Here is a 27,015-nt window from a genome sequence, read left to right as displayed (position 1 = left end):
CGAGGACTGAAACCTTGCAAGGTATGTACTACAGTACGTTATTTTTCTTTTCCTTCTGACTGTACGGAGATACAGTAGCATGTTGACGTCGTCTGTTTATGTTTAAAACCTGTTGAGCCAATGGTCTGAATGAAACAAATGTAACATATAGTAAATGTGCACCTACATTCAACGATAAGTCATCCCGCATCCACTGTCTACAAATGAGACATGGTGTAAACTGAAGGTACGTATTACATTTACTCTCTACTGGTATACAAAGACCATTCCCTCACACTCCAGTCTGAGACTACTAATTGTTGTTTAGTCAACGTCCAAAGACATGTCTGAACCTCACAAGATATAGTAACAATATAACTGTTGTTGTTTGCACAGTTCTATTTTTCTAAATAAAACGCTATTTATCTTATGAAAATATATAATTTAATTTATTTTCATATGAGAGAATTATTACACGTGGACTTTAATAGTAATATGCGTTACAAGAGCGGTATGTTGAAGTTTTCATGTTCGAGGAAAAGTTTGAAAAATCGAAACGTAGTTGAGCTTTTTTAATTTCCGAGAATTGAAAGAAAACATACCGCTCGTGTATCGTACATTATTTTGTGCGAAGATCGTTTATTACATACCTGAAAGAGGAATTTCTAATTAGTTGCAATGAAATGTCCATCTTGGTTTCTGTTCAATGACGGCAAATTCGCAAAACAAAAATATCTATCTTCAACATTGTTGTTTTAAAATGTTTTCTGTGTTTACTATACTCCAGCAGGCCGTGATATACGTCTGTCTTCCCCCCCCCCCCCCAGTCTATAAATGCGAACATAAAACAAACGGTAAGATTATGTAATGATTTATTTTCCATTTTAATATTTTAACAATATTATTTATATAACATATTGCAGTAATAACATCGGCAAGTTTAATTTTGCCGGTCTTGTTGATTTTTTCACGGCTTCCTTAATGTTACTTGCATCACGAATGCAGTAACTTTAGTGGAGTTGTAGAGTTTACTTAATGTTTGCAAATATTTAAAGACAATAATTAGTTGTGCAATTTAGGTGAAATTGCAGTGGTAAGTTTCCAATTTATAATTATTACTATATTGAACGTCTCTAAAATAATATGTTAAAAGCCTAAAGCAGTAAAATCAATATGTCACTTAAGCGGTAAAAACAGGGAAATTGTTATGTGTGTTAGGTTGGAAATACTGAACGTGGAATTTTACACTTTCCGCGGATTGGTTTTGTGCGGAAACCAAGCAAATACGCACGATCTCGCACAAAATATATTACAGTCAAAAAATAAAATATAAACTTCTGAATACATTAAACAAAATAAAATAAACAAAAACATGCCCAATTTCTATGCAACTGTCATGTTTGTACACTTTGATTATTTACAATTATTGTGAAAAACAATTATATCTTGTAGCATAACCTTTCGACTTTATTACTCCTTTGTATGCGTACATAGCCAATAGTATGTAGTCATTTGTCGTTCCTCATACTATTTATAAGGCTTGTTATGCGTAACATTCAAACAGCCGTATCTCCATACCCACTGAAAATCGAAAATATGTTTATAAGAACCTTTTTAACTCAGAACAGTCCTTACTACCACCCCACAAAATATTCACCGCTCTTTCTGAGTCAGCTCGTATATTCCATCGCTATGGTGACAGGCTACAACGAAGCTGAAGACAGATCCTAAAAGTATGTCGGAGAAATAAACTTCAAACAGTTCCGAAATCCAAAATCTTCTTCACGACTGCAATTACTTTGCATACAGTATGTTGCTAACAATTCTGCAGTAGTCACGATAGATCTGTTTATGCTCCTACGCGATCATTTCGATGCTCTCCCTACGCTGTTTAAAAGAAAAAGAAAAAGAAAAAGAAAAAAAAACATGTTAAATTTACGATATCCTGTTTCCCTTTCATGTGCATTTCTCAACCATTTTAACACGGTGTTTACAGTCCAATGTTTTGCTTTGACAAAGCCCTTGTTCTGCTCTCGATATAAAAACGAGCCTGCATTTCGTGGATATAAATCTAGAGGTAATTACCCCTTCACCAACTTGTCTCGCCGGAATGTACGGAACGTCACCTGAAGTACCATGTTTGAGATCCTGCGTCTACTTGCTTGCTTGTTACAAAATTCCATCGCTGCACAGCTTCTTTTTGAACCTGTAGTGAGCAAAATCTTGACACCAGACACTCAAGCTAAGCGTTCCAACCAATTACGACTCAAGTCTGTGGAAATGAAACTGTGGAGAGCAAAAGTCTGAAGCAAAATGATTCGCTTTGACTGGCGATAATTAACCAACGAAGACGTAATTCCAAGTATGAGAGCTGGAAGATTTGCATAAAAATCGGGAGATCTACCTGAAAACAGGTTATGGAATCCATCTGAAGCGACTACTGTAAACAATCAGCCAGCAATAGACTTCAGACTCGCTCGGAGGATGTTATTTTTGAGGTGATCATATCGAAAGAATAATAATTATATAAAACTAAGATCAGTGCATTATACAATTCAGACGTACTTGTGTCACTTGATTTGAACCGACTACATGACTGCGTTTATTTCTGAGGCTTTCTCCAGCTATAATGCGAACGTCAGGTAATGTCATGTCGCCAAACACCACTCCACTATGATCAATTCCACAGAAGCTACACAACCTGATAGTTAATACAGTGTCATGAAATAAGCGATTAAAAATTACTAATATCATTACCACTACTTCTACTTCATCAATGTATATTTTCACATCTCTGCTATTTTTTATTGGTTTATTTTACTACGACTTATCAACTGGAATAGTTATCTAGCGTCTGAGTGAAATGAAGGTGATTATGCCAGTTGTATATATTCATGTACAAATATTGCTAGCCTTAACCTCTGTTCCTCTCAAGGTGAGAGTCCAATTTTCACAACCATACAGAACAACTGGAAATATAACTGTTTTATAAATTCTAACTTTCTGTTTTTTGAAAGCAGACAAGATAACAAAAGCTTCTCAATCAAATAATAGTAGACAGTTCCCATATTTATTATGCGTTTAATTTCCTCTCGAGTGGCATTAATGCTCCAAGATACTTGAATTTTTCGACCTCTTCAAATGATAAATTTCCAATTTTTATATTTCCATTTCGTACTATTTTCTGGTCATGAGACATAATCATCCGTACTCTGTCTTTTCGGGATTTACTTCCAAACCTATCTCGTTATTTGCTTCAAGTAAAATTCCCGTGTTATCCCTAATAGTTAATGGATTTTCTTCTAACATATTCACGTCACTTGCATAAACAAGCAGTTGATGTGATCCGTTCAATTCATATCCCCTCTATTAGAAATATTATGAAGCAGCAGTAGCAGTAGCAGTAGCAGTAGCAGCAGTAGTAGTAGTAGTAGTAGTAGTAGTAGTAGTAGTAGTAGTAGTAATAATAATATATTTCACACCAGTAACATTGGACGATAATCTTTTTAGTCCTAATTTAAAATAATTTATATAATTACATTAAGGTTTAATAAGTTATTTAAAAAACTGCTACGTAAAGTGGGAATTTATGACCACTTTTTCGATATCGGCAAAAACATTTAGAGCTGTCCGTTATGTTTTTATTTTTCTTTCTGTGAAATTTATGTTTTCTCTTACTTATAACGCTAAATAAAACAATTACATTACTGCTAATATCGGTATTACATATAAATCAGAACAGGATTGTGTGTTTTTGGGCGAAATCTACTGCACTTCATAACACAAACACATTACGTGTCGTGTTACGACATTTTTACTATCATTTTCGTGTTCAGGAGAGTCGATTTAATAAAGAATGGCTTCAGTTTGTCCATGCCTACAGGCAAAAAGTTTAAAAGTTATAGACTATCATCCTACTGTGCCTCCCCCCCCCCCGGAAATCGTTCTATCCCCGCTCATGCCCCAATGCCTAGTGAAAAGAAATAGTTCTGCGTCATCAAAGCATCAGCTGCAATAATGCAATATAATATCTGAAATATACTCTATGGTTCTGTAAATTGATTAATAACCACTGAATCTTTCATGATTGCGTTCTGAAAAGCGTAACACAGCGTGAAGAACATAAATAAAACACGAGAATTGCATCAATATTTTCTCATACAGCGGGTTTATAGGCATAAGTGTGACACGTGACACTGCCATAAGACTATGGATCCACATGGGTAATTCTGGCATAGTCCGTATATAATTGGTTTCGGAACCAGCATAATCTGATCGGTCGCGACACGTCATCACGCTTCAGACGCTGAGCAGCTCCTGTAATGTTCAAACGATACGAGTTGCAGTGTCCCATGTTTATTGGCTCATGATTTTATTTCGTTCCGATGCCAGAGTGTAAGATTTGTTTCCTCGCCTCCTTTTCGTGTGACCTCAATACTCGAAGCTGCCTTCCCTCTCCCTCCCACGCCCACTACACAACAGACCGTGTTGGCTGAACGCTTTCAACACCATCCATCCCTCCGTGGCGCGGCAGCTCATGCAGGGCCATGGCTGACCAGTCGGCAGCTGGTATCCCGCCCACATGTCTCAGCAGAAGTGAACGATTATCTAATAACAAAGACGATACCCCCAAACGTTATATATTATCTGCTTTTAGAAACCCTCCCAAAATACACACGATGCTGTGTGGACACCGTTCACATACAATGACTGAAATTAAATGAGAAATTTCCTTCTCTATGAGGACTCGAACCCTACGCATAATGTCTTAGACCAGTGATGTCAAAGAAAGCGCATTTTTCTGACCTTGACGTCGTGCGCGGGCATCAAGCGCTAGGTATGGAATGAGGAAAGGTTATGTATATGAATAAGCAGCCTGTTGGATTTAAAAAACAGTGGTGCAGAAACTTCAAACGGAACGTGGAATTTTATGTCGTTATTTTTATATGGCATCTTTCTGTTTGATATTACGTATATTGTCTGAAAAAAAAGTACTAATACCAATTTCTTAATATTGCAGTTGTGTTTTAAACGTTAATAACATGATAAAGAGTTAAAAAGGAATATTCATATACATTCCACAGTAGTACAACTATACTGTACTAAATTAATTTATAAAAATTGAAAAATTGTAAATTTAAATTTATATAATATAATTGCACAGTAGACATAAGACAAATTGTATTGCATAATTATTAATTTCAATTCAGGAATCCGCCCCTGAGCACGAGTTCTACTCTTTCAGGGGCGAGCTAAAGTTTTTCTGTATATATTATATTTTATGTTACACTTATTAGCAAAATAATAAATAAATAAATAAATAAATAAATAAATAAAGTGATATTCCAAAGAAAGAGATTGAGTATGACATGATAAGTTGGAATTTATATCAATGATATCTTTAGCCTTACAAAAGTAATCAATAAACTAATCAAAACAATATTACAGTACAAAGCAAAGTTACCTAGGTAGACCTATATGTTTTGATTATAACTAATATTACATAACAAAACTCTTATCGCATTACGCTTTTAAGGTGATATTGGTGAGCAACTTCCTATCATCAGAATATTAAATTATTTTCTCGAAATCTGCTGAAGCTATAGAGCTGATATTTGTACAACACATGGGCACATATCTTTTGTTTATGATGTAACAGTAGTTGCTTTGTTTTATTCATTTCCTTACAAACATTTTCCACGCGAATATTTTCAAAATTTTCAATACACTATCTTCAGTAATGCGTATTTACGATATATTAGATTTACGAAAGCATTGTTTCAGTACCTGTAAGGCTACTAAACAAACATATATGAAAATTTTACTTTTCTATAAAAAAAAGTTGAAAAAATATTCCTTTTGAATAAAAAAAAAACAAACTTGTGAAAAATGATCATTAAAATTAAAACTTACATCCTATAATGGACTTATACTTCTAAGACAAATCTAAAAATTAACATTGGGTACAGTTTTAATATGCTCTCTTCCCTTTATCCATTGAATCAGTGCTGGCCATCCCTGTATATAGCTCGACCAAGCGGCATATACCACCGCTTTCGTCTGTCTCTTTCCTTTCCGCTGCAAAGCGCTCAGACTCTCCTGAGTTCTAAAGCGCGCACTTGCGCGTACGGGCATCAATTGACATGATTGTCTTAGACCATGGCGCTACGAAGAGGGACAGCAGTTGTAATAGTAGTAGTAGTAGTAGTAGTAGTAGTAGTAGTAGTAGTAGTAGTAGTAGTAGTAGTAGTAGCAGCAGCAGTAGTAGTAGTAGTAAACTTTAATTCCTTCGGTAACATGGTCACCAACAAAAACATCCTCCGATGTTGGTAGGCCTATCGAGACTCTTCTTCCGATATCGGCTTCAATTTTTCGTGTCGATAGTGTTCTGATATCAGATGAAATTCTAGTATCAACAGTATTCTTTCGATATCCGCTTTAATTCTGGTATCGAGACTATTCTTACGATATCGGCTTCAATTTTTCGTATCGTTACTATTCTTCCGAAATCGGCTGCAATTCTGGTATCGATAGTATTCTTCCGAACTGACTCCTATTCTGGTATCGAAACTAATCTTCCGATATCGATTTCAATTTTGGTATCGATAATATTCTTCCAAAACCGACAATTCTATATTGAGACCATCTTCCGATATCGGTTTCAATTCTGGTATCGATACTATTCTTCCGATATCTATTCAAATTTTCGTATCTATACCTATTCTTCCGAAACCGAGATCCTGATATCGATATTATTCTTTCGATATCGGCTGTAATTTTAGTATCGATACTATTCTTTCGATATCGGCTTCAATTTTGGTATCGATACTATTCTTTTGAAACAGACGATTCTGGTACTGATACAATTCTTGCGACATCGGCTGTAATTCTCGTATCGATCCATTCCTTTCAATCCATTCCGATTCTAGTATCAACACTATTCTTTCGATATCGGCTTTAATTCTGGTATCGAGATTATTCTTACGATATCGGCTTTAATTTTGGTATCGATACTATTCTTCCGAAGTCGGCTGCAATTCTGGTATCGATAGTATTCTTCCGAACCGACTCCTATTCTGGTATCGAAACTAACCTCCCGATATCGATTTCAATTTTGGTATCGATAACATTCTTCCAAAAACGACTTCGATTCTGTTATTGAGACTATTCTTCCAAAACCGACAATTCTATATTGAGACCATCTTCCGATATCGGTTTCAATTCCGGTATCGATACTATTCTTCCGATATCGATTCAAATTTCCGTATCTATACTATTCTTCCGAAACCGACGATCCTGGTATCGATATTATTCTTCCGACATCGGCTGTAATGTTAGTATCGATACTTTTCTTTCGATATCGGCTTAAATTTTGGTATCGATACTATTCTTTTGAAACGGACGATTCTGATACTGATACAATTCTTGCGACATCGGCTGTAATGCTCATATCGATTCCATTCCTTTGAATCGATTCCGATTCTAGTATCAGTGCTATTTTTCGAAACCGACAATTATGCTATATATTCCGAAGACGTATCGATGGTACTCTTTGCCTACTGACTTTTATTTTGGTTTCTATACTTACGACAACAACAATATTCTTCCGACACTTCGTTGGTATGGACACACATCGAGTTCCAATGAGATGAATATAAATACTCATCACTCCCTTGGGACTGCAACTCATGCCCCTTGATACTACAAGTCATACGGGCCATTACAAAGCTCATCGAGGTATTTTATGTTCACTCATTGCGACTGCACAGAACATTAAACGACTGTGAACGTCGATATCGAGAATGTGTCGACCGGCTCTAGTTCCTGACGAACTTGGTCCTCATAACACAACCCGGTGGGTTCGGAGAGCAGTTCGCATAGAAGCAATGCTTTGATAACCTGTACAGCCGTAAACAGTTGAGTGCTTCTCGGTTTATTTGTCGCGGTACTTGAAATTCCGGTCGTGGCTGATCGATTTCATTCCCACTGTAATGTCTCAGTCCACAGTTCACTGCTGGTTATCAATTAGTGAGCCGCGATACCTTCCTTCTCCTGCGAGAGCTCAGGTTTCCTGGGAAATTATCGCGTGTGCATATATCTGTCCGCAATTGATGCTATGATGATCTGGGATTACACAGGATGCTTGAGGTACTCTTAGGTCTTCTCCTTTCACACACTGAACAGCAACTCGCTGTACTCACCGCCCCAGTGCGCAGTACTAACACCCTAGCCTTAAAAGCAGGAGAGCACGGGTTCAAACGCCGGCCGATGAATCCTGAATGCAAGCCCGTAGACAGACAACATAGGGATCTTCCCTGTGACATACAACAATTCCCCATCATCATTCATTACGAATACAATGTATACCTACTCTGGATAGACTCTGACGAACTAAGCGCTATGGCTTCCTGGCACTGGTGACATCTATGAGTAGGGACCGGATTTTTATGTAATTACATGTTATATTCCTTTCAACCTAAACGCATATAAATAAGAAATCTTAATGAATCTTGTAATTACCATTAATATATTAAAATTTGATACTACATATTTTTACATATTTGCCCCAAATTACCTACATATTATGGCTTGGTATTACATAAATCTACATATTTTGGGGTTTTATTCACTTTTACTTCTCTAAGAGGAAAAAAAAAACTTCTGCTGCGGAAGATTACAATTTGAAATACACAGATTTAAAAAGCCTTTTTACATACCTAAGAAAAGATATATTTCGGGACGAAACATAACGTCCTTAATTATAGAAAGTAATAGAGGCACTCACCCCATACCGCCCACTCTAAATATGAGTCAACAAAAGGCAACCTTTCTCATACAACTACCTTGTACTGTAAAAATCACTCAGAAAGTAGCGTTGACTTCATGCGGTGGCGTGGGATGAGGACGGTATGATTTGTCTCGAACTATAATTGTTCTGCACACATCTAACAAGCCGTTCCCATGCAATTTGTAACCTTACACACCCTCTTCCTAATCCTTCCAGGGAAAACCCGTGTCAAGTCTGGCATGAACCGCAATAAAGTAGCCGACTTTTGAAAAGAATCTGAAGTAAAGGAACAAACTGGAAAGATGTTGAAAGATTAAAATAAATAGCTTTTCAGGTTATTGTTTGACCTCTTTATTTTAAATTTAGTAGACCTATACGGAAATGAGATTTTCCGAGCAATTAGAAAATATGGTTCTCGGCCGGAATAATCCTACCCTTCTGAATGAGACAGGAATGCCATTTTTCAAACAACAGTTTGTAAATGCGTATAGTTTGAGGTTTCAGTAGGTACTTTTTTCTTGCAGGGAGCAGCTAAAATGCATGTGTTCCGCATCTCCTCTTATTTTCTCCTATTCCAGTAAAGCGAAACAGTGCTTGCAATTCTTTTGTGTCATTCATGTCACTCAGTTCTCAGTTTCAGTACCTACAGTATAAAGTGCAAGTGAGTTTATCTACTGCTTTTAACTAACTAAAATGGCCACTGTATCTTCAACTCTAACGACAAAAATAAAATCATGGATTGCGATGGACGAAGCTTTCACTACAGATGGAAAAATAGTAATGTGTCAAGTGTTCGGTAAAAAAGTCGGGTGCTCTATGAAATCACAAATGGAGAGTCTTACCTATCCTATACCTGCCAGATATTGATACTAAATATTTTCATGATTTTACATATTTTGGTACATATTCAGCTTATTTTTCTTACATAAATATGTATATATTTCACATCTTGATATTACATAAAAATCCGGTTCCTAGCTATGAGCCACGCTCATAGAGTCGGGCCGCATAAAAATAAATTACAGTCCTGTCATTGCACACGTAAAAACGTTACTGTACTTAAACGCTGTATCTTGGGATTTGAGAACTGCCGCAAGGCATCTGTAAAGTTATGAAATCAGTTTTAAGAATCTTGCCATACGAGAGAATCAACATCATTCGTCATTATTCCGATTGACGAAAGTCAAATTAAAAACTGCTTTTTATTTTAACATCTCGTTAAAATAACTAAGTATACGATAAGCACCCATCGACAAATAACTACCCATCTGACTGCTTGATGAATGATGAATTTTACATACAAACAAATATTATTTATGTTCTAACTGATTTCCTCTTCCGTGGACTTGTGGTTATCATCAATTCCAAGGCTCTAGGTCAGCGGTGACCAAAGCGGGTGTCGTGATTACATCGTGTAATCACAGACATTCAAGCGGGTACGAGGAGTTTCCTGTACATTGCTGTGTGTTTCATTCACGCACTAAAGGCAAGCAGTGGCGGTATCATGTCACTCTACAAACTCTGTCTCTACAAATAGTAAGAAGTTGTTTCGTAAAGAATGAGAAGGAGAACTTCTTTGTTGTTCTGTCGGACAAAATGTAATATGTTTACTTTGCTCAACGGTTCAATTAGGGGTATATATAGAAACATTAATTGCCACGCTGAATAATATATTATTATTATTTTTATTATTAAATTACATAAGTTAGGTCTGATACAACAGTGTTCATGAGCGGGATAGTTATGTACAATAGAAGTAAATTAATACAGTTATATGAACACTTTTTAATGATTGAATAAAATTAATAAAATCGGTTAAAAACCAGACATGTTTCGGAGGAATGCTCCTCCATCTTCAGTGGTAGTACCACGACGCTGGTACAGATGTTCGACCGCGTAACGTAGCTTAAGGAAGACTGACTAAGGGGCATTCCTCCGAAACATGTCTGGTTTTTAACCGAATTTATTAATTTTATTCAATCATTAAAAAGTGTTCATATAACTGTATTAATTTACTACTACTGCTGCTGCTGCTGCTGCTGCTGCTACTGCTACTGCTACTACTGACGGCTAAGTATGTGTTTCTATAATTCGTCTGTACGTGCACGAATATTGATATTTTTAGATCTTCTCCCTAGAAGGATAAAATTATTAGATTTTATCTCAGTTTTAATCTTCTTAATCTTTAGATGAGGGTTAACTACTTGCTATTCATTTAGTAATAATATTGTAGAAAAACTGATTCAATATTATGTGTCAACGAACTGTTAAACGCCAGGAATTGACATGTCTTACATCATAGCCAGGAAGAGAAAGATAACATAAATAAATGTAAGAAAGTCAGATACCTAATGGAGTTTAAAGTATCTCGTGCTCTAAAACCTTTTAACAGAACAGAATTTCTCAAAAGAGTAATGATTAAAATAGCTTAAATAACTTGTCCATAAGTAGTTTCTAATTTTGAAAAACTATGAATTTCTCGACCAAATATCGAGAGAAGAATTTAGAAAATTCCTGATTATATTCAAGCGGAAGGTTAAAAAAAAAAAAAGCAAGAAAAATCGTATATTAAACTTGTCCATAAGTAGTTTCTAATTTTGAAAAACTATGAATTTCTCGACCAAATATCGAGAGAAGAATTTAGAAAATTCCTGATTATATTCAAGCGGAAGGTCATAAAAAAAAAATCGTATATTATTCACTGCCTCTTCATGACAGCGGTGACATTACCGATACAGCAAAGCTTAAGATTTTAAGATTTTTATCCGCGGGATTGATCAAGATGTTAGTACAGGAACCACCACTGGTTGTAGTTTTCATGCCAAGTACCTTTCCTCAGTCTCCTTACTTCATAGGCTGTCTGTCGCATGTAATCACTGCAATTCGAGTTTTGGTCACCGCTGGTCTATGTGTAGTGAGTTAGACTCGAGACTTTAAGATGTGATCGGGCGTGAGTTCGAAATCCGCTTGGGTCGATTACCTTGTCGGTTTTCGAGCAAGTACTACGTCATTCTCCGGAATAGGAATGGCAGCGGGGTAACTTGGGAATTGTCACGGAAAAATGTAACATTCTCTCGCCGTCAGAGCTAAAAATAGTTTAAAACATAACGAAATTACCTTAAGCAGCACGCGTTGCAGTGGCTTGTGGATCAGCCGCAGATATTATCAACTCCAAGTCGTCATCTTCATCATAACCGCGCTATGTTGAATTTAAATAATCTCATAGTTGAATACACCGTTAAATAAAATACTACTACCACTATCCGTTATTTCATATTATGGATGACAGTGAAGAGAGGTCATGACATAGCAAGAGAAAGCGGCCTCACTTCCTAGTAATAGGTACGATAAATCTGTCTTAGAAGTCGATTAAATCACTAAATTGCCTATTCCCACAGCATAGTTCCAATGAGTGTTAACTGCATTTTTATACTGACCGCACATGAAGCATTTACAAACTGAGAGGTGAAACGAAGACGTATTATGTGACTTTCATACTAGACTAAGACGAACATAACCATTATAAGAATATAGAGGACGTGAATTAAAATTATTATGAGTATTTAAACAGTTTCATCAAAGAAAAATCCTTATTTCCTGTATCCAATCACATTGTAAAGAATTCGGTGTACAGTATATCACTCAACAATGCACACTGTAAGATTGAGAATGTTCCCCTGCATCTGGTCATCGTTGGAATACAGATGACATAGCCTATCAATCTACAATGGCAAATGAAACAGGTATGAGTATTTGCATGTATCTGACCATCATTGTAAAGAATTCAGTGTACAGTATATCACTCAACAATGCATACTGTAAGATCAAGAATGTTTCCTTGCATCTGGTCATCGTTGGAATACAGATGACATGGCCTATCAATCTACAATGGCAAATGAAGCAGGTATGAGTATTTGTATGTATCTGATCATCATTGTAAAGAATTCGGTGTACAGTATAACAATCAACAATGCATACTGTAATATTGAGAATGTATCCCTGCATCTGGTCATCGCTGGAATACAGATGACATGGCCTATCAATCTACAATGGCAAATGAAGCAGGTATGAGTATTTGTATGTATCTGATCATCATTGTAAAGAATTCGGTGTACAGTATAACAATCAACAATGCATACTGTAATATTGAGAATGTATCCCTGCATCTGGTCATCGCTGGAATACAGATGACATGGCCTATCAATCTACAATGACAAATGAAGCAGGTATGAGTATTTGCATGTATCTGATCATCATTGTAAAGAATTCGGTGTACATTATATCAATCAACAATGCATACTGCAATATTGAGAATGTTTCCCTGCATCTGGTCATCGTTGGAATACAGGTGACATGGCCTATCAATCTACAATGGCAAATGAAGCAGGTATGAGTATTTGCATGTATCTGATCATCATTGTAAAGAATTCGGTGTAGATTATATCAATCAACAATGCATACTGCAATATTGAGAATGTTTCCCTGCATCTGGTCATCGCTGGAATACAGATGACATGGCCTATCAATCTACAATGGCAAATGAAGCAGGTATGAGTATTTGTATGTATCTGATCATCATTGTAAAGAATTCGGTGTAAAGTAAAACAATCAACAATGCATATTGTAATACTGAGAATGTTTCCCTGCATCTGGTCATCGTTGGAATACAGCTGACATCGTCTATCAATCTACAATGGCAAATGAAGCAGGTATGAGAATTTGCATGTATCTGACCATCATTGTAAAGAATTCGGTGTACATTATATCAATCAACAATGCATACTGCAATATTGAGTATGTTTCCCTGCATCTGGTCATCGTTGGAATACAGGTGACATGGCCTATCAATCTACAATGGCAAATGAAGCAGGTATGAGTATTTGCATGTATCTGATCATCATTGTAAAGAATTCGATGTAGGCCTACAGTATATCAATCAACAATGCATACTGTAATAATGAGAATGTTTCCCTGCATCTGGCCATCGTTGGAATACAGATGACATGGCCTATCAATCAACAATGGCAAAAGAAACAGGTATGAGTATTTGCATGTATCTGATCATAATTACAGTGGCTACCAATCAACACTGGATAATGTAGGATTTATGAATATTTGCATGTATGCGATCAACAATGTATTGAACACAGGAACCATCAACAAACAACTGATAGCGTAAGAGTTATGAATATTTGCATATATCCGCTTAACAAGATAAGGAACACAGACATTATCAATCAACAATTGGCAATTGAACAGTTGTAGTAGCACCGTTTCATGGAAGAAAAATGCACGTTTCTTGTATCTGATCATCAATGTGAGGAATACAGAGGATGTTAGTCAGCAATGTATAAAGTAAGAGGTATTAGGGAGTATTTACATGCATCCGATCAGCACTGTAAGGGCAGAATGGGTAGCAATCAACAATTAATAATGTAACAGTTATAGGTTCCATCAATCAATCAATCAATGAGGAAGAAAGGGAAGAGTAAGCTATAGAGCGCCGAGCCTGTAACTCAACCGCTAGCGCACTGATCTTCCATCCACATGACCCGGATTGGACACCCGGCCAGGTCGTGATTGAATTTATGGCATAAAAGCAGTTGCAGGGGTATCTTCTCGGGATACTCCCGTTTTTCCCTATCATTCCACCAACACCAACGACCCTCATTTCACCTATCATCTGCATTGGTTGGGTGAAGTCTTCGGGGTAGTATGAGTTTGGGGCTCCTTTGCCTGGGGCTTACCAGACTACTCGTGTGCGGATGGACATTGCTCTATCAGGGGCTAAAGCAGGATGGCCCACTTGAGAGCGTCGGATGCTAGGGAAGGGCTTTGGGCTCCGGGATCCTGAGGCTTAAGGTTATTCGCCCGCAAAGCAGGACCTGCCTTATACAGGATGGCCCACCTGTCAGCATCGGATTCAGGAATGCCACCCAGACCAGCTGTCCGACTTAGACAATCATCACATACCGTATATTACGGGGCAAAGTGTGCTTATGTGTACCGACCCGTTTCGGGTGCTGCCCTCGTAAAGTCAGCCAGCCAAGCTATAGAGAGTTCGGAGTTTTGTAACTAGGTATTTTCTAACGTATATAAAATAGCAGAAGTGAATCTATTACATCTATTCAGTTATTTAAAATACAACAAACTAATAGCCCACAAGTTTATTAAATTTATGAACAAAATAAACCGTTTATATTTGAAGCAATCCCAAGTCACAGTATTTAGATTTACTTCTCTTATAAAATATAAGTTAGAAAAGACGTAAATAACTTATTTTAATTATATTACAAAGAGAGAGGAAGTCCGGTAAGACGCCTTATACCCAATGATTTTTTTTAACTCCGATCGCTCTGCAAGAGGTACACGAGTGCGCGTAGGTACTTCAAAGGGCTTCGATACTATCTTAGCATTTATTGAAGCTCCTAGCCTAAATCCCACTTATCTCACATCGTCCTACTTAACGGAATTAAGTACATTTTTCAGGGAAAAGCCGAAAAAACAGTTAAATAGCAAGAACGTTAAATGGTTGGGCAGTTAAACTAGCAGCGCACAATCACTCTCAACAACATAGACAGCGAATACCGCCGCATCCCACGACAGTCGCCGAGCAGAGGGAGGAAAGAAGCACCGCCAAAGCCAAGTACGCACTGCCAGTCGGAGATATACAGAGAGAGAGAGAGAGAGCGAGAGAGGCAGCGAAAAGTTCCCGAACTATGCAGGGGACGTCGGGGAACAGATTGTCCGCAATCCATTGCTCGACTCACCGGTCAGCTGTAGCAGCGCGGGAGGGCGTCCAGTTTCATTACGGTAGGCTTAAAATTCCCGAGTGGTGGGGATGTAGTGCGTGGACAGCGGGAAGCGTGCGGTGTGTTTAGTTGACGAGTGGAGTGTTTATTGAGTGCACGTTATTACGTAGTGTTGCATTACTACACTTATTACTGAACATTATTTGTGTTACGTGGGGTGTAACTTAAATAGTGGCAACACTGCTGTAAAAGCGAAACGAGACAGAGTTAATTGTTGTCACTTTTACCACATGTTAGTCTGTGTCTGCCCTCCTCCCCCCCAAAAGGATTCTTCCGTCCGACTCACAGCGCATGCGCTGTGGAGAGTTGAAGTTGGTCTCCTGTTAGTTACAGCTCTAAGCGGTTGTGTTTCGCCATATTTACAAAGTAGGGTCAGCGATCTTGGCTGAAAATTCATTCTCCCCGTGGTTATACAGCACGACAATGTCATGACGGTCTTGTTGAGGCATGTGGAGAGACGGCGTTACCATACAGGACTGTGGCGAAGTGGGTTCGAGCCTTCAACGAGAGAAAAACATGGCTCGGCAGGGCCGTCCGAGTGTTAGTGAAGAGGAAGTGCAAGCTGCTTCCGCGCTATTAGACAACGATCGACGACAGACTGTACGTGGGTTAGCCCAGGAGATAGGAATATCTCATATGACTATGTTTCGTATTCTAAAGAATCGCCTAACGCAGGATAACGCAAGGGCGCACACGGCACGATGATTTGTACCGTCGCTGTGGGTGGAAGTGCTTTTCCATCCACCACATTCACCGGACTTAAGCCCCTTTGATTTAATCCCAAAGACGAAGGAACCACTCCGTGACGTTCGATTCCGGACTGTTCCCGATATTCTGCAGGCAGTAGGGCGCTCCATCAGAAACATCAACAGAACAGGAGCTGCTACAGGGATGCTACGACTTCCACATCGCTGGCAACGAGTTGTAGACAACAATGGTTACTACATTGAAGGACTGTAGAAGTTCCACAGATGTATCACTTGTATATTCGTAATAAATAAATAGTTGCCATTATTAAAGTTACAACCTATGTATTTATGTTCGCTATCAGTATGGTGACGTATAATATTGCACAACGGATATTTCTAGTTGAGACAATTCTCCTAAAGAAGAAATCGTACGACAGTACCGTTCATAAATTTCTACTAACAGTACTGTCATATGTAGTGAAACTGAACCCTCGGCCCGATCGCGCTGCTACAGCTGACCGGTGAGTCGAGCAATCTGTTCCTCGACGTCCCCTGCATAGTGCGGTAACTTTTCGCTGCCTCTCTCTGTATAAGGAGCATCACCATTGCCAAGTCTCCATTGCCAGCCGAAGATAGTGAACGACAGCATTTGAAAATCTGAACTAGTATATACTGGAAATGAAGTGCATGGGCGAGAATAGCCAGCAAGACCGGGAGAGACCAAAGACGTTGTAGAGACCAGATCGCAACGAGCGCATATTAGATGAAGTTGGGCAACAACCGGCGGAGCAGGAACTGGAGACAAGGCAGTTATAAAACGGTTGGGCCATGTGTTTCGAATGGATGAAGAAAGAATCGTGAAATAGTAATATGCGTTACAAGAGCGGTATGTTGAAGTTTTCATGTTCGAGGAAAAGTTTGAAAAAGCGAAACGTAGTTGAGCTTTTTTAATTTCCGAGAATTGAAAGAAAACATACTGCTCGTGTATCGTACATTATTTTGTGCGAAGATCGTTTATTACATACTTGAAAGAGAAATTTCTAATTAGTTGCAATGAGATCTCCATCTTGGTTTCTGTTCAATGACGCCAATTTTGGAAAACAAAAATATCTATCTTCAACATTGTTGCTTTAAAATGTTTTCTGTGTTTACTATACTCCAGCAGACCGTGATATACGTCTGTTGTCTTTTTTTCCCCCAGTTGTATTCCTGGTGTTGTGGAAGAGAAGGCCTGATGGCCTTAACTACACCAGAATAAATAAATAAATAAATAAATAAATGCGAACTTAAAACAAACGGCTTCCTTAATGTTACATGCATCACGAAATGCAGTAACTTTAGTGGAGTTGTAGAGTTTACTTAATTTTTGCAAATATTTAAAAACAATAATTAACAGTGCAATTTAGGTGAAATTGCAGTGGTAAGTTTCCAATTTATAATTATTACTATATTGAACGTCTCTAAAAATAATATGTTAAAAGCCTAAAGCAGTAAAATCAGTATGTCACTTAAGCGGTAAGAAGAGGGAAATTGTTATGTGTGTTAGGTTGGGAATACTGAATGTGGAATTGTAGACTTACCGCGGGTTGGTTTTGTGCGGAAACCAAGCAAATACGCACGATCTCGCACAAAATATTATGGAAGTCAAGATGGAGGAAAGAACGTCGAGACGAAGAAATAATGTAAAAGTTATCGGCCAAAGAAGGGAAAAGACAATGGTAGATTGCGATAGAAAGGAAGAATTGGACAGCGTCGACAAAGGCTCTCCCGAGGCTTTAATACAGCCATGGCGAAAATGCAATCGTGCGCCGAGCCACTGTGTAACCTGCAGAGCACCTATGGAGGGAGGCGGACACCCGAAGGGGAAGTAAATCAACTGTCTGACTTATTAACGGATTTTCATTTTCCTTACGTCAACCACTTAAATATAATTTTATACAGTATAAGGTTACAAACTAATGTTTAGTACGTGTAACGAAGAAAGAAATATCACAACCTATTAACTGCCTTCAGAATGTCTCTGCGACAGAATTTCAAAATCAGGAATTATGTCACTTACTGCCAGTCGTAGTTGATCACGAAGGTATTTTCCTGTCAGTCGTGATCTAAATTTGGTTTTTACTATTTTCATTGTTGAAAATAATTTTTCCTAAACGTAAATTGTAGCGAACATGACTTCAACAGAGCAAGCGAAAAAACGAAACTTCGGATATTTATTTTTTGGCAAAGATTTGAAAAGTTCAACATTTGTCAAGTCCTTACATCTAACTTTCGTTGTAGCATTACATTGTAAATCAGTGAGTATAAACAGAAGACCTACCGCATTATTCGTACATCTGCTGAAAAAGGATCGACGTACAGAGATAGTAACAGTAATAATAATAATAATAATAATAATAATAATAATAATAATAATAATAATAATAATACTTAACCTTTTAATGTTTCATCAGTAGCATGTAGTATAATGCCGTTTTATGTTATACAACCGTTTTTCTCGCAATACTTGTGAACAAATCATACATTTAATATTCTCATCATATTGGCATCAAAGAAATGCGTCCTCCCATCCTACTTGAAACTTTCGTTTTTGTAGAGGTAGATGGTTTCGAGAGAGAGACATTGCGACGATATGTCTCTCGCAAATCAGCGACAAATACAAATGGAACGGAGTTTGACTCCAGTGAATGAGAAGGTGGGATTGGGGAAGGTAGGAAGCAAGAGAAACGCACAGCTATCATTGCAAGCCACAATGCGCTCGTGAGTCACATTTTCGCCACGGCTGCCTTAGGGAAACCACGACCATACGCAGGATGAGTGGCCCAAATTTAGGAAACCGAGTCAATTGGTTCATTACAATTATGAAGGCATAAATCATAATGGATAATGGAAGAGTAGTACTGTTTCATCAAAGAAAAATCCGTGTTTCCTCTTTAAGATCATCACTGTAACAGTAAACAATATAATACAATAAGTTAAACTGCATCGTGGCACGAAAGGACGATCCACGTTTTCGTGTAAAGTTCACCATTGAAAAGGAATCCAAGAAAGACTCAACCATAGACAATACAATACAGAAAATTCCACGCTACTTGTACAGGATATCTAGTCACAGGAATTCAGGGGAGAATCAAGAACGGATAATACGCAGGTACGTGAGGTGGGAGGAAGAATACTGCCACTCCCCTTTGTTTACATGAGGAACATTCTTGCATGACACGAACGTTAACTTCCTCTGTCACGATACTCACGTGTGGTACTGCGCCTGCAGGAAGTTGAACTCCTCCTTGATGCGCTCGCAGGTCTCCGCCACCGTGAACTTGAGCTGGCCGGGTTGCGGCGGCGGCCCCTGCAACACAAGGGATTCAACGTTAACTACATAGAGAATACAGCGGAATTTAGGCAAAAACCTACTTTTTCCCTAGATACATTATAAACTTGAGATTTAATATGTAGGTTTATAATGGACCTATGTCCAAATAAAATACTTTTATAGTGCCTAAAAATGCGTATTTCAACTTCAGTGCCTATTTTTAAGTTTTTAATTATTTTTCCATTACATTTTGTAGCTATCTTTAAGTTTTTAATCGTTTCTGGATTGTTTTTCGTAATTGTATACCGTTTGTCTTTACAGCCTGTACTGCTTACATTGCAAGACAGATAAAAGCAACCCTTTTTTCCCAAAATCGGAAAATCCAGCAATCTGCGACTTAATATGGAAGTAACTGCAGGCGACCACAGTTTATTCAATCCTAAAATTCCAACTTTCATCGAAGTAGAAACAATACATCTCCTCATCTGCTACGCACCAGTTCGTCCTTTGGTACTGGTAGGCAAACATGTATTGCGTGATGCCGAAAATTAAATCATCTAAAGCAAATACCTTTAAATTCTCGGTTAATATAAAAAGTTATGTGTAGGTGGTACTATGCAAATTTCTTTTTATTCCTAGAATTGCGTTTTAAATAAATGTGGTAACTAATATAATTACTAATGTCAATTATTTAGCAAATAATTAGTCTATTTTATATTTTATAGAGCTTAAAGAGGATAGTTTAAGAGCCTATTTAGGCGCCTAAATTGTCACTTTTAAGTCTAAAAATAATCAAGGATAACACGACACTATACTGATATAAGTAAATAACCCCTCCAGACTCCCTTGTTTGGGAATACCAGAATATATACTTGATTTACCAAGTGGAAATTGTATCACACAAAGACGATATTGAGCGCTTTCTGTTCCCATTTCATTATTTCCCTATTCACTAGCATCCACCGACATGATTTAACAACGTACTCAACTGTGAGGTTATACGGCATTAGACGAGAAATAGCCGACATACTAGACCTGCAACGAGTATTTTACGCGTCGTTAATATACAACACGGGAACTAACGCATTAAGCCTAGACCTACTTCTCTCCGGAAGGAAGACAAGCTACGAAATTTACCATTAGTGACAAGCAAAATATAAAATTTCATATTCTACACTATTCCTGCAAGACGTATGGGAACGAGGGGTTTCACGATGTGAAGAATGCAATTAAAACCAAAAACTTCACGTTTCACAATATTTTGGTAAAATGTTCATATTTTGCACGAATTTTCCCCTCCCTTAACATTTCTAAAACTCTCACTCAGCCGCGTTCCTAAATATTACAAGGAGACAAAAGGTATGATTTCCACGAAACACAATAAACCCAAGCCTCCAATTACACCTAAATTCCGAGATTTCAATGGTAAGTGATATCTCCAAATTCCCCTTTACAGTGAGTGAATTTGTAGTGTTAATGAATTCGGGAAGCCAAAACAAAATAACTGAAGTGGTTCCTATTCCACCTTTGCTCATTTTAGTGAAAGTCTGGCATATAATTTTTTACTGCAATTTCACAAACTTTCTTTTTGACCGTAGTAACCTTAATTCATTTCATATCACGATGAAAACCTGGTTTAAGAGTAAGTCGTACGAACTTCGATGATGCAGAGTGGAGATGATAATTATTGCCGGATCAGACAACTAACAGATGAGGCACACACTTCCTTATGAATACAGAGCCTGCACGTTGCAACCTGATGCATGGACCTCTCATACTTACAACTGCGATGATAGCTTGTTAGTTAATTGGCCATAACAACAGACAATTCACACATTCTCTATGCAGTATGTCCCGGTATCCGATAGAGACACTTCGCGGCGACCCCTGCTAGCATCCGAAGGATATTCAATGCAGTCGGGGTTGTCAAAGTAGCATTCCGATGGAATTTCGGTCTGTTCTGTCATCTGGTAACCGTTACGTCCCTGAATTACCTCTGCGATGTCTTCGGAGCTTAAAATCAACAGGAAGGTTCCCTGCTTCCTAGGGGATTGCATGTATACTAGATCTGTTTGAACGGCCTATATGTAGAACTTTCGCCTACCTCTTTCGTACACAAACAAGTCTGGCTGGCCCTCTTTGAGCAGTTGCCTTCGACTCAAGGAACCCAGCGACTGTTCTCGCTTCTCACGGTGTCCAGAGTTCAACGACACAAACAAATCGAAAACTTGATCTGCAATAGAATCACACATGAACCATACTGGTGAGGCGGGGGCTGAACCAGTTGACGGGGCACCCACCTGGAACACTGCAAGGTGATACCACTCTGAAGGAGTGCGACTGCACAGGGTGGTAGCTGAAATGCTACTGACTTATTCTTAAATCACAATGCTGCACAGAGAGAGAGAGAGAGAGAGAGAGAGAGAGAGAGAGAGAGAGAGAGAGAGACGCGGGGGAAGAGAAACATACAGGTATCTGTCTCATTTGCTGCAGTAGAACTACACGAAAGGTATTTCACGATACACACCGTGGTTCGATTCCCAGTAGTTATTATTCCGGCAACAGTTCTTGACCACTTAATTTATGGATACATAAATTTTCGAACCACTGGATTTAAAGAACACTGAATCTAATCCCCAGTCTCCTCGGTGGTTATCAGGCTACCGCGCTAGCCTTTTAAGGTCCGATTGTATAAACCATTTAATCTTAGATCATAGGTTAAATTGATCCTTGTTCTAGCTGAACTTGGAATTTTGTGTTGTATAAAGTCTAATCTGAGATTAATTTGTCTTAAACTAAAGTCAATTTTGACTGAAGAAATTTCTCCGATTAAGTTAGATAATCCAAGTTCAGTTATTTCTTTTCTGTTTGAAATATACGAGTGGCAGATTGTGCAAAAAGAATAACCATTATTATTAATGTTAATACATATGGTAGTTACATTTATATATACATTTTTCGATTTCTTGCCTTAATACACAAACATTCTTATATTTTACAAGGCTTTACCGTGTTCAGCAGTATCAAATAACATAACCCATAATTATACTATGTTTATAACAACCATTAATTATTATTAATGTATATGATAGATACATTAATTTTCAATTAACTGTATTACTAAACGAAAATTGTCGTTTTATAAAGCTTTGTTACGTTTAGCAGTATCAAACACCATAACATGATAACAATTTGGAGAACAGTCAACATTCTTCTTATTGTCCGCCATTATTTACAATGCACAAAACAAACCAGTGTCTCCAACAGAGTGTACGGAAAGTCGCCAAAAAGTAACTGGAAAGTCGCTAGATCTCTCATTTTCAACAAAGAAAGATTAAATTTTGTCACTATGGGGTGCTAAAAAGGTAATTTGATCGCAGAAAAGTTTTATACAATAGAAGAAGTGTATGAACTCGGTTCACTTTCCGATCTTCGAACAAAGTTGATCTTTAGTCAGGGAGTTTTATACAATTGGGCCTAAGTCGAGTGTCGAGAGTTCAAATTCACGGAGACCTATGGGTTTTAAAGGGCTATAAACTTCTTAGCACGGCCTGCTCGGGAGGAAAGTAAAGCTCTGTCTCACGTCGCAAATCTAAGGCATGCAAAAGAAGCCTGAAGCCTCTCTCTAATAGAAAAATGTGTCGCCCATATTTGGCCCATACTGAATGTCGACGCTGATTAAAACATTGTTACATTTAAAAACTACTAGGCCTACTACTGTCATTATTATCATTACTACTACTACTATCTCCTCTCACAACAAAACTACTCAAAAGAAATACCTGTTAGTGTAAGACAGTTTAGCCTTTATTATTTCTACAGTGTGTTACAGGTATTTCTTTTTATCGCGGTTAAGCTTACTTTGGCAACGCAGAAATTAATGTAAAGAGGGAATACTAGTGAGTTTTAGCTAAAATCTGAAAAATACACTACCGGTCAAAAGTTTTCGATCAGTTATGAAAATATATACTTTATTTCAATGTACAAACACATCGGAAAAACTAAATAGACCAGCAAAATAAATATTTTCTCTCTCTAGCATTATGGTATGATAGAATATTCAAAACGAAATCCCTGGTTTAACCACAAATCCATAGTTATGAAGGTGATCGAAAACTTTTGACCGATATTGCACCTCGAGGTTTTGTTTTTTTAAATTAAATTACTTTGTATGGTATAATATGTGAACCATCCTACCGGCACTAAAACATTGCACTTTTCTCAGAACGCCATTTTTGCGTCCTCAAATTGCTTCAGAATGAACATATTTTACCTAATTGGTCTAAAGTTTAATGAATACAACTTAAGTAATACGATGGTTAACAAAGTGTAGTTCTCATTTTGTTATAAATAAATAATAGGATTTCGATCACAAACTAAAAAAAAAGAAAATGTGATGAATTTATACTTTTTTTAGTCCACTGCTACACTGAAGAAGCTATAATCTGTACGCGCACGCACGCACGCACGCACACAAATATTCCTTTCATCCTCCGGACCTTTTACATCCGGAGGTTACATTTGTTTTATACTTGTTTTTACAGACTTGACATTTCGGACCTTTTACTGTTTTGAAATGCGTTGTATAATGTGTCTTTGGTCGTGTTTATTTTATTGTGTTATCGTCTCTTTTCAAATACTACGTAGGGTCTGAGAACTGCTTATCTTTATGATTTTTACGAATCGCCTTGTTAATACTGCATTTGTGTACTTCGTTTTTAATGTGACAACGTTTCTTAGTTTGTGTTAGCATTCAGCTTTATTGTTTGTGGTTTTTATTTCCAAAGAATTTTAGATACGGGTGCAAATAGCTATAGTAGCTGACGCGCTCTTTTTGAACCTCACTAACGTTTCCTTCCTGGGTACCAGTTCATAATTTTCTTAGAAAACTTGTATTCTGTATATATATATGCCTGTATTTCCTAGTGAAACATGTAACCTACACTCTAGTCCAAATCTAAGCATTCCGCACTTCACCTCTTCGAGTTAGTTGTAAACATCTCATAAAATTAATTTCAACTGCTCTAATTTTGTCTTTAAGAGGCCACAAGTCTGCTGCACATAGGGTAATATTTTTCACTATGCTAGGGAATATTCTCTTTTTCGTTTATTGTCTAATATCTCTACTCCACAGTGTTTCATGAAGTGTCTTTGTTGCTTATTTGTCCGTTCTTACCCTGGTTTTATATCACTTTCACAGATATACTTTATTTTATTTCAAGGAGTGCAGTTCGGTGGCTTCTTTGAACACCCACTTACAGATTTATGACTTCCTACACAAACACCTTTGACAATTCCATCCTGTCCCTTCGTTCCAAGATTGCACAGTTGCCACAATCCTGGTGACCATCGAAGTCAGACTGATGGGATTCTTGGAATTCGGAAAAGATGCGACAGCTCTGCCTCTACGTGGATTTGAGGGGAGCCTGTCAATTCTTCTGAACGAAGGTTGTGATTGGTTAATAAGAGGAGAAGACAAGATTTCCGTCACAGTAAGGAAGACATTTATTTATGACAACCAATTAGTAGGGGGCAGTAGAAGGTCTGTCGGCAAAGTCCTTTCTATGAAACTGCACTCCATGAAATAAAATAAGGTATACCTGATGTAGACTATGTATAACCCAACCGAGTATTTAAAACTAGTACAGACATGTTTTAACAGTTTCAGACTCGGTTAAGGAGTTATTAGCAAGATTCTAGGGGAAATAAGATAATTTGATGTTTTCGGGCACATTAGAATCCCTTTCATTCCTATAATGAAAGTATATGAGAAATAATGTAGGGGTATTCCTTCCATAATGTAATTTAATGTAAAATTATGCACTAGGTATTTGCTGGCGTGCGTCCATTCTAAAGAAAAAAAAAAAAAAAACCTACCGGAAATTTACTGTACTCCTGGAATGGATTAATCGATTTACGAAAAGTGAAAGTGCATACGCAAGGCACACCAAAAGTCTCAACTAACCAAACCTAACCTCAGTGGCGGTTGATTGGCTGAGGAAAGTGAGGCCGGGCCTCAGTCACTTGGCTTAACTGAAATCAAATTTTGTGTTTTTATATAGGCCTAATGTATTTTTAATGAAGCATATATCGCTGTGGAAGCATTTGAAAACTTTGTGATGTATATAGACCTGTTTTGCAGAAAAATTTGCTCTTGAGGCCAGGATCGCTCGTGCCGGGTATGGCTTGTGATATATATAGATCTGTTTTTCAGTAAAATTTGCTTCTGAGGCCAGGATCGCTCGTGCCGAGTCTGGTTTCTGCATTTTCCTGCATTTTCGCGGGCTTTGAGTTTAAGCTTAAAACGTTGTAGCTGAGGCACAATTCGTCTGGCCTCATGAGCAATGGTGACTTGTCTTCCTAAATAGGCCATAAATAACAAAAATTCCAGCTCTTTGGCAGGCAGAGACCCCACACTATTCTCTCCCCTTATGTCTTAGACTTAAGCGAGGGTGTTGTACTATTGTACTTCGTAGTACAGTAGTGAATCTGGGCCAATGTTGTTATGTATCTCGGGAAAATATAAACAGAAACAAATGCGAGAAATAATGCTGGTGTGCTTAATTCATTGTTAGAGTGTCCTTTTTCGAGAAGAAATAATATTGAAACAAAGGAAGTTTTAAATAAAGAGAGAGTCTATCGAGATACCTTCGACATCGCTGACAATTTTACCGACAGATAATCTTAAAACGCGAATTTCTATTGCATCCTGGTATGGGCAACATAAATGGTAATGTGGTGCAAAATAAACTTCTCTGTTGACCTTATTTGTTGCTGTCAAGGGAAAAAAATAAAAAGAAAAGAAAGAAAGGGGATTTTCAACACATAATATGGGTTGCTTCATCACACTGAAACAATCACTGAAACTTACAGCATAACAGCTTAGCCTATTTGGTGAGTGAAATCATTAATAGTAATAATAATAATAATAATAATAATAATAATAATAATAATGGTAATAATGCAGTAATAATGGTATGAATAATATAATAACAATAATAATTAATATCATAAATAAACAATTCCTATCGGAGGCACTTAAAAACTAGTTGGATCTGGCCTCACCGAGGATTTCGATCACCGGCCGCTACTGCCTAACCTGTCACTAAAACTCGACCTTATGAAAACTCGCTTTAAAAAACACCATTACTTCTACAATTGTACGCATAAACTTAAGTTATTGTAACAGATGGCCTTGAAACAGTAAAGCTGCGCTGTCCGCCAAAATGGTTGACGTGTAAAGTCGAAGTAGCTATACGGGATGTCTGTATTGTAAATGAATATTTCACGCTTTCTTCCCCACCTAGAATAGTTCTCATCATCCCTACACCACAGCCTAGTATATACAGTCACGAAGCTTGAGTTTATGAGGGTATTGGGAACAATAGACTGTGCAGGTACTATTTCGCATTGTCTGTAATGAGGCGATAGTAG

The 27,015-nt window shown here is 37.6% G+C and overlaps 1 protein-coding gene across 4 annotated transcripts in view; it reads right to left on the bottom strand.

The window, feature by feature from the left end:
• Positions 1-27,015, bottom strand: part of gro (TLE family member transcriptional corepressor groucho) — a 676,251-nt gene that overhangs the window by 320,983 nt on the left and 328,253 nt on the right. For all 4 annotated transcript variants that reach the window (XM_069841169.1, XM_069841170.1, XM_069841171.1 and 1 more), the window contains exon 2: positions 19,520-19,617. In XM_069841169.1, coding sequence (XP_069697270.1) covers positions 19,520-19,617 — 98 coding nt within the window. The remainder of the gene's footprint in view (positions 1-19,519; positions 19,618-27,015) is intronic.

Source organism: Periplaneta americana, chromosome 12 (assembly GCF_040183065.1).
Source record: "Periplaneta americana isolate PAMFEO1 chromosome 12, P.americana_PAMFEO1_priV1, whole genome shotgun sequence".
NCBI classification, from domain to species: domain Eukaryota; kingdom Metazoa; phylum Arthropoda; class Insecta; order Blattodea; family Blattidae; genus Periplaneta; species Periplaneta americana.
The sequence above is the reverse complement of the archived record's forward strand: the minus strand, read 5'-3'. Positions and strand labels throughout refer to the sequence as shown.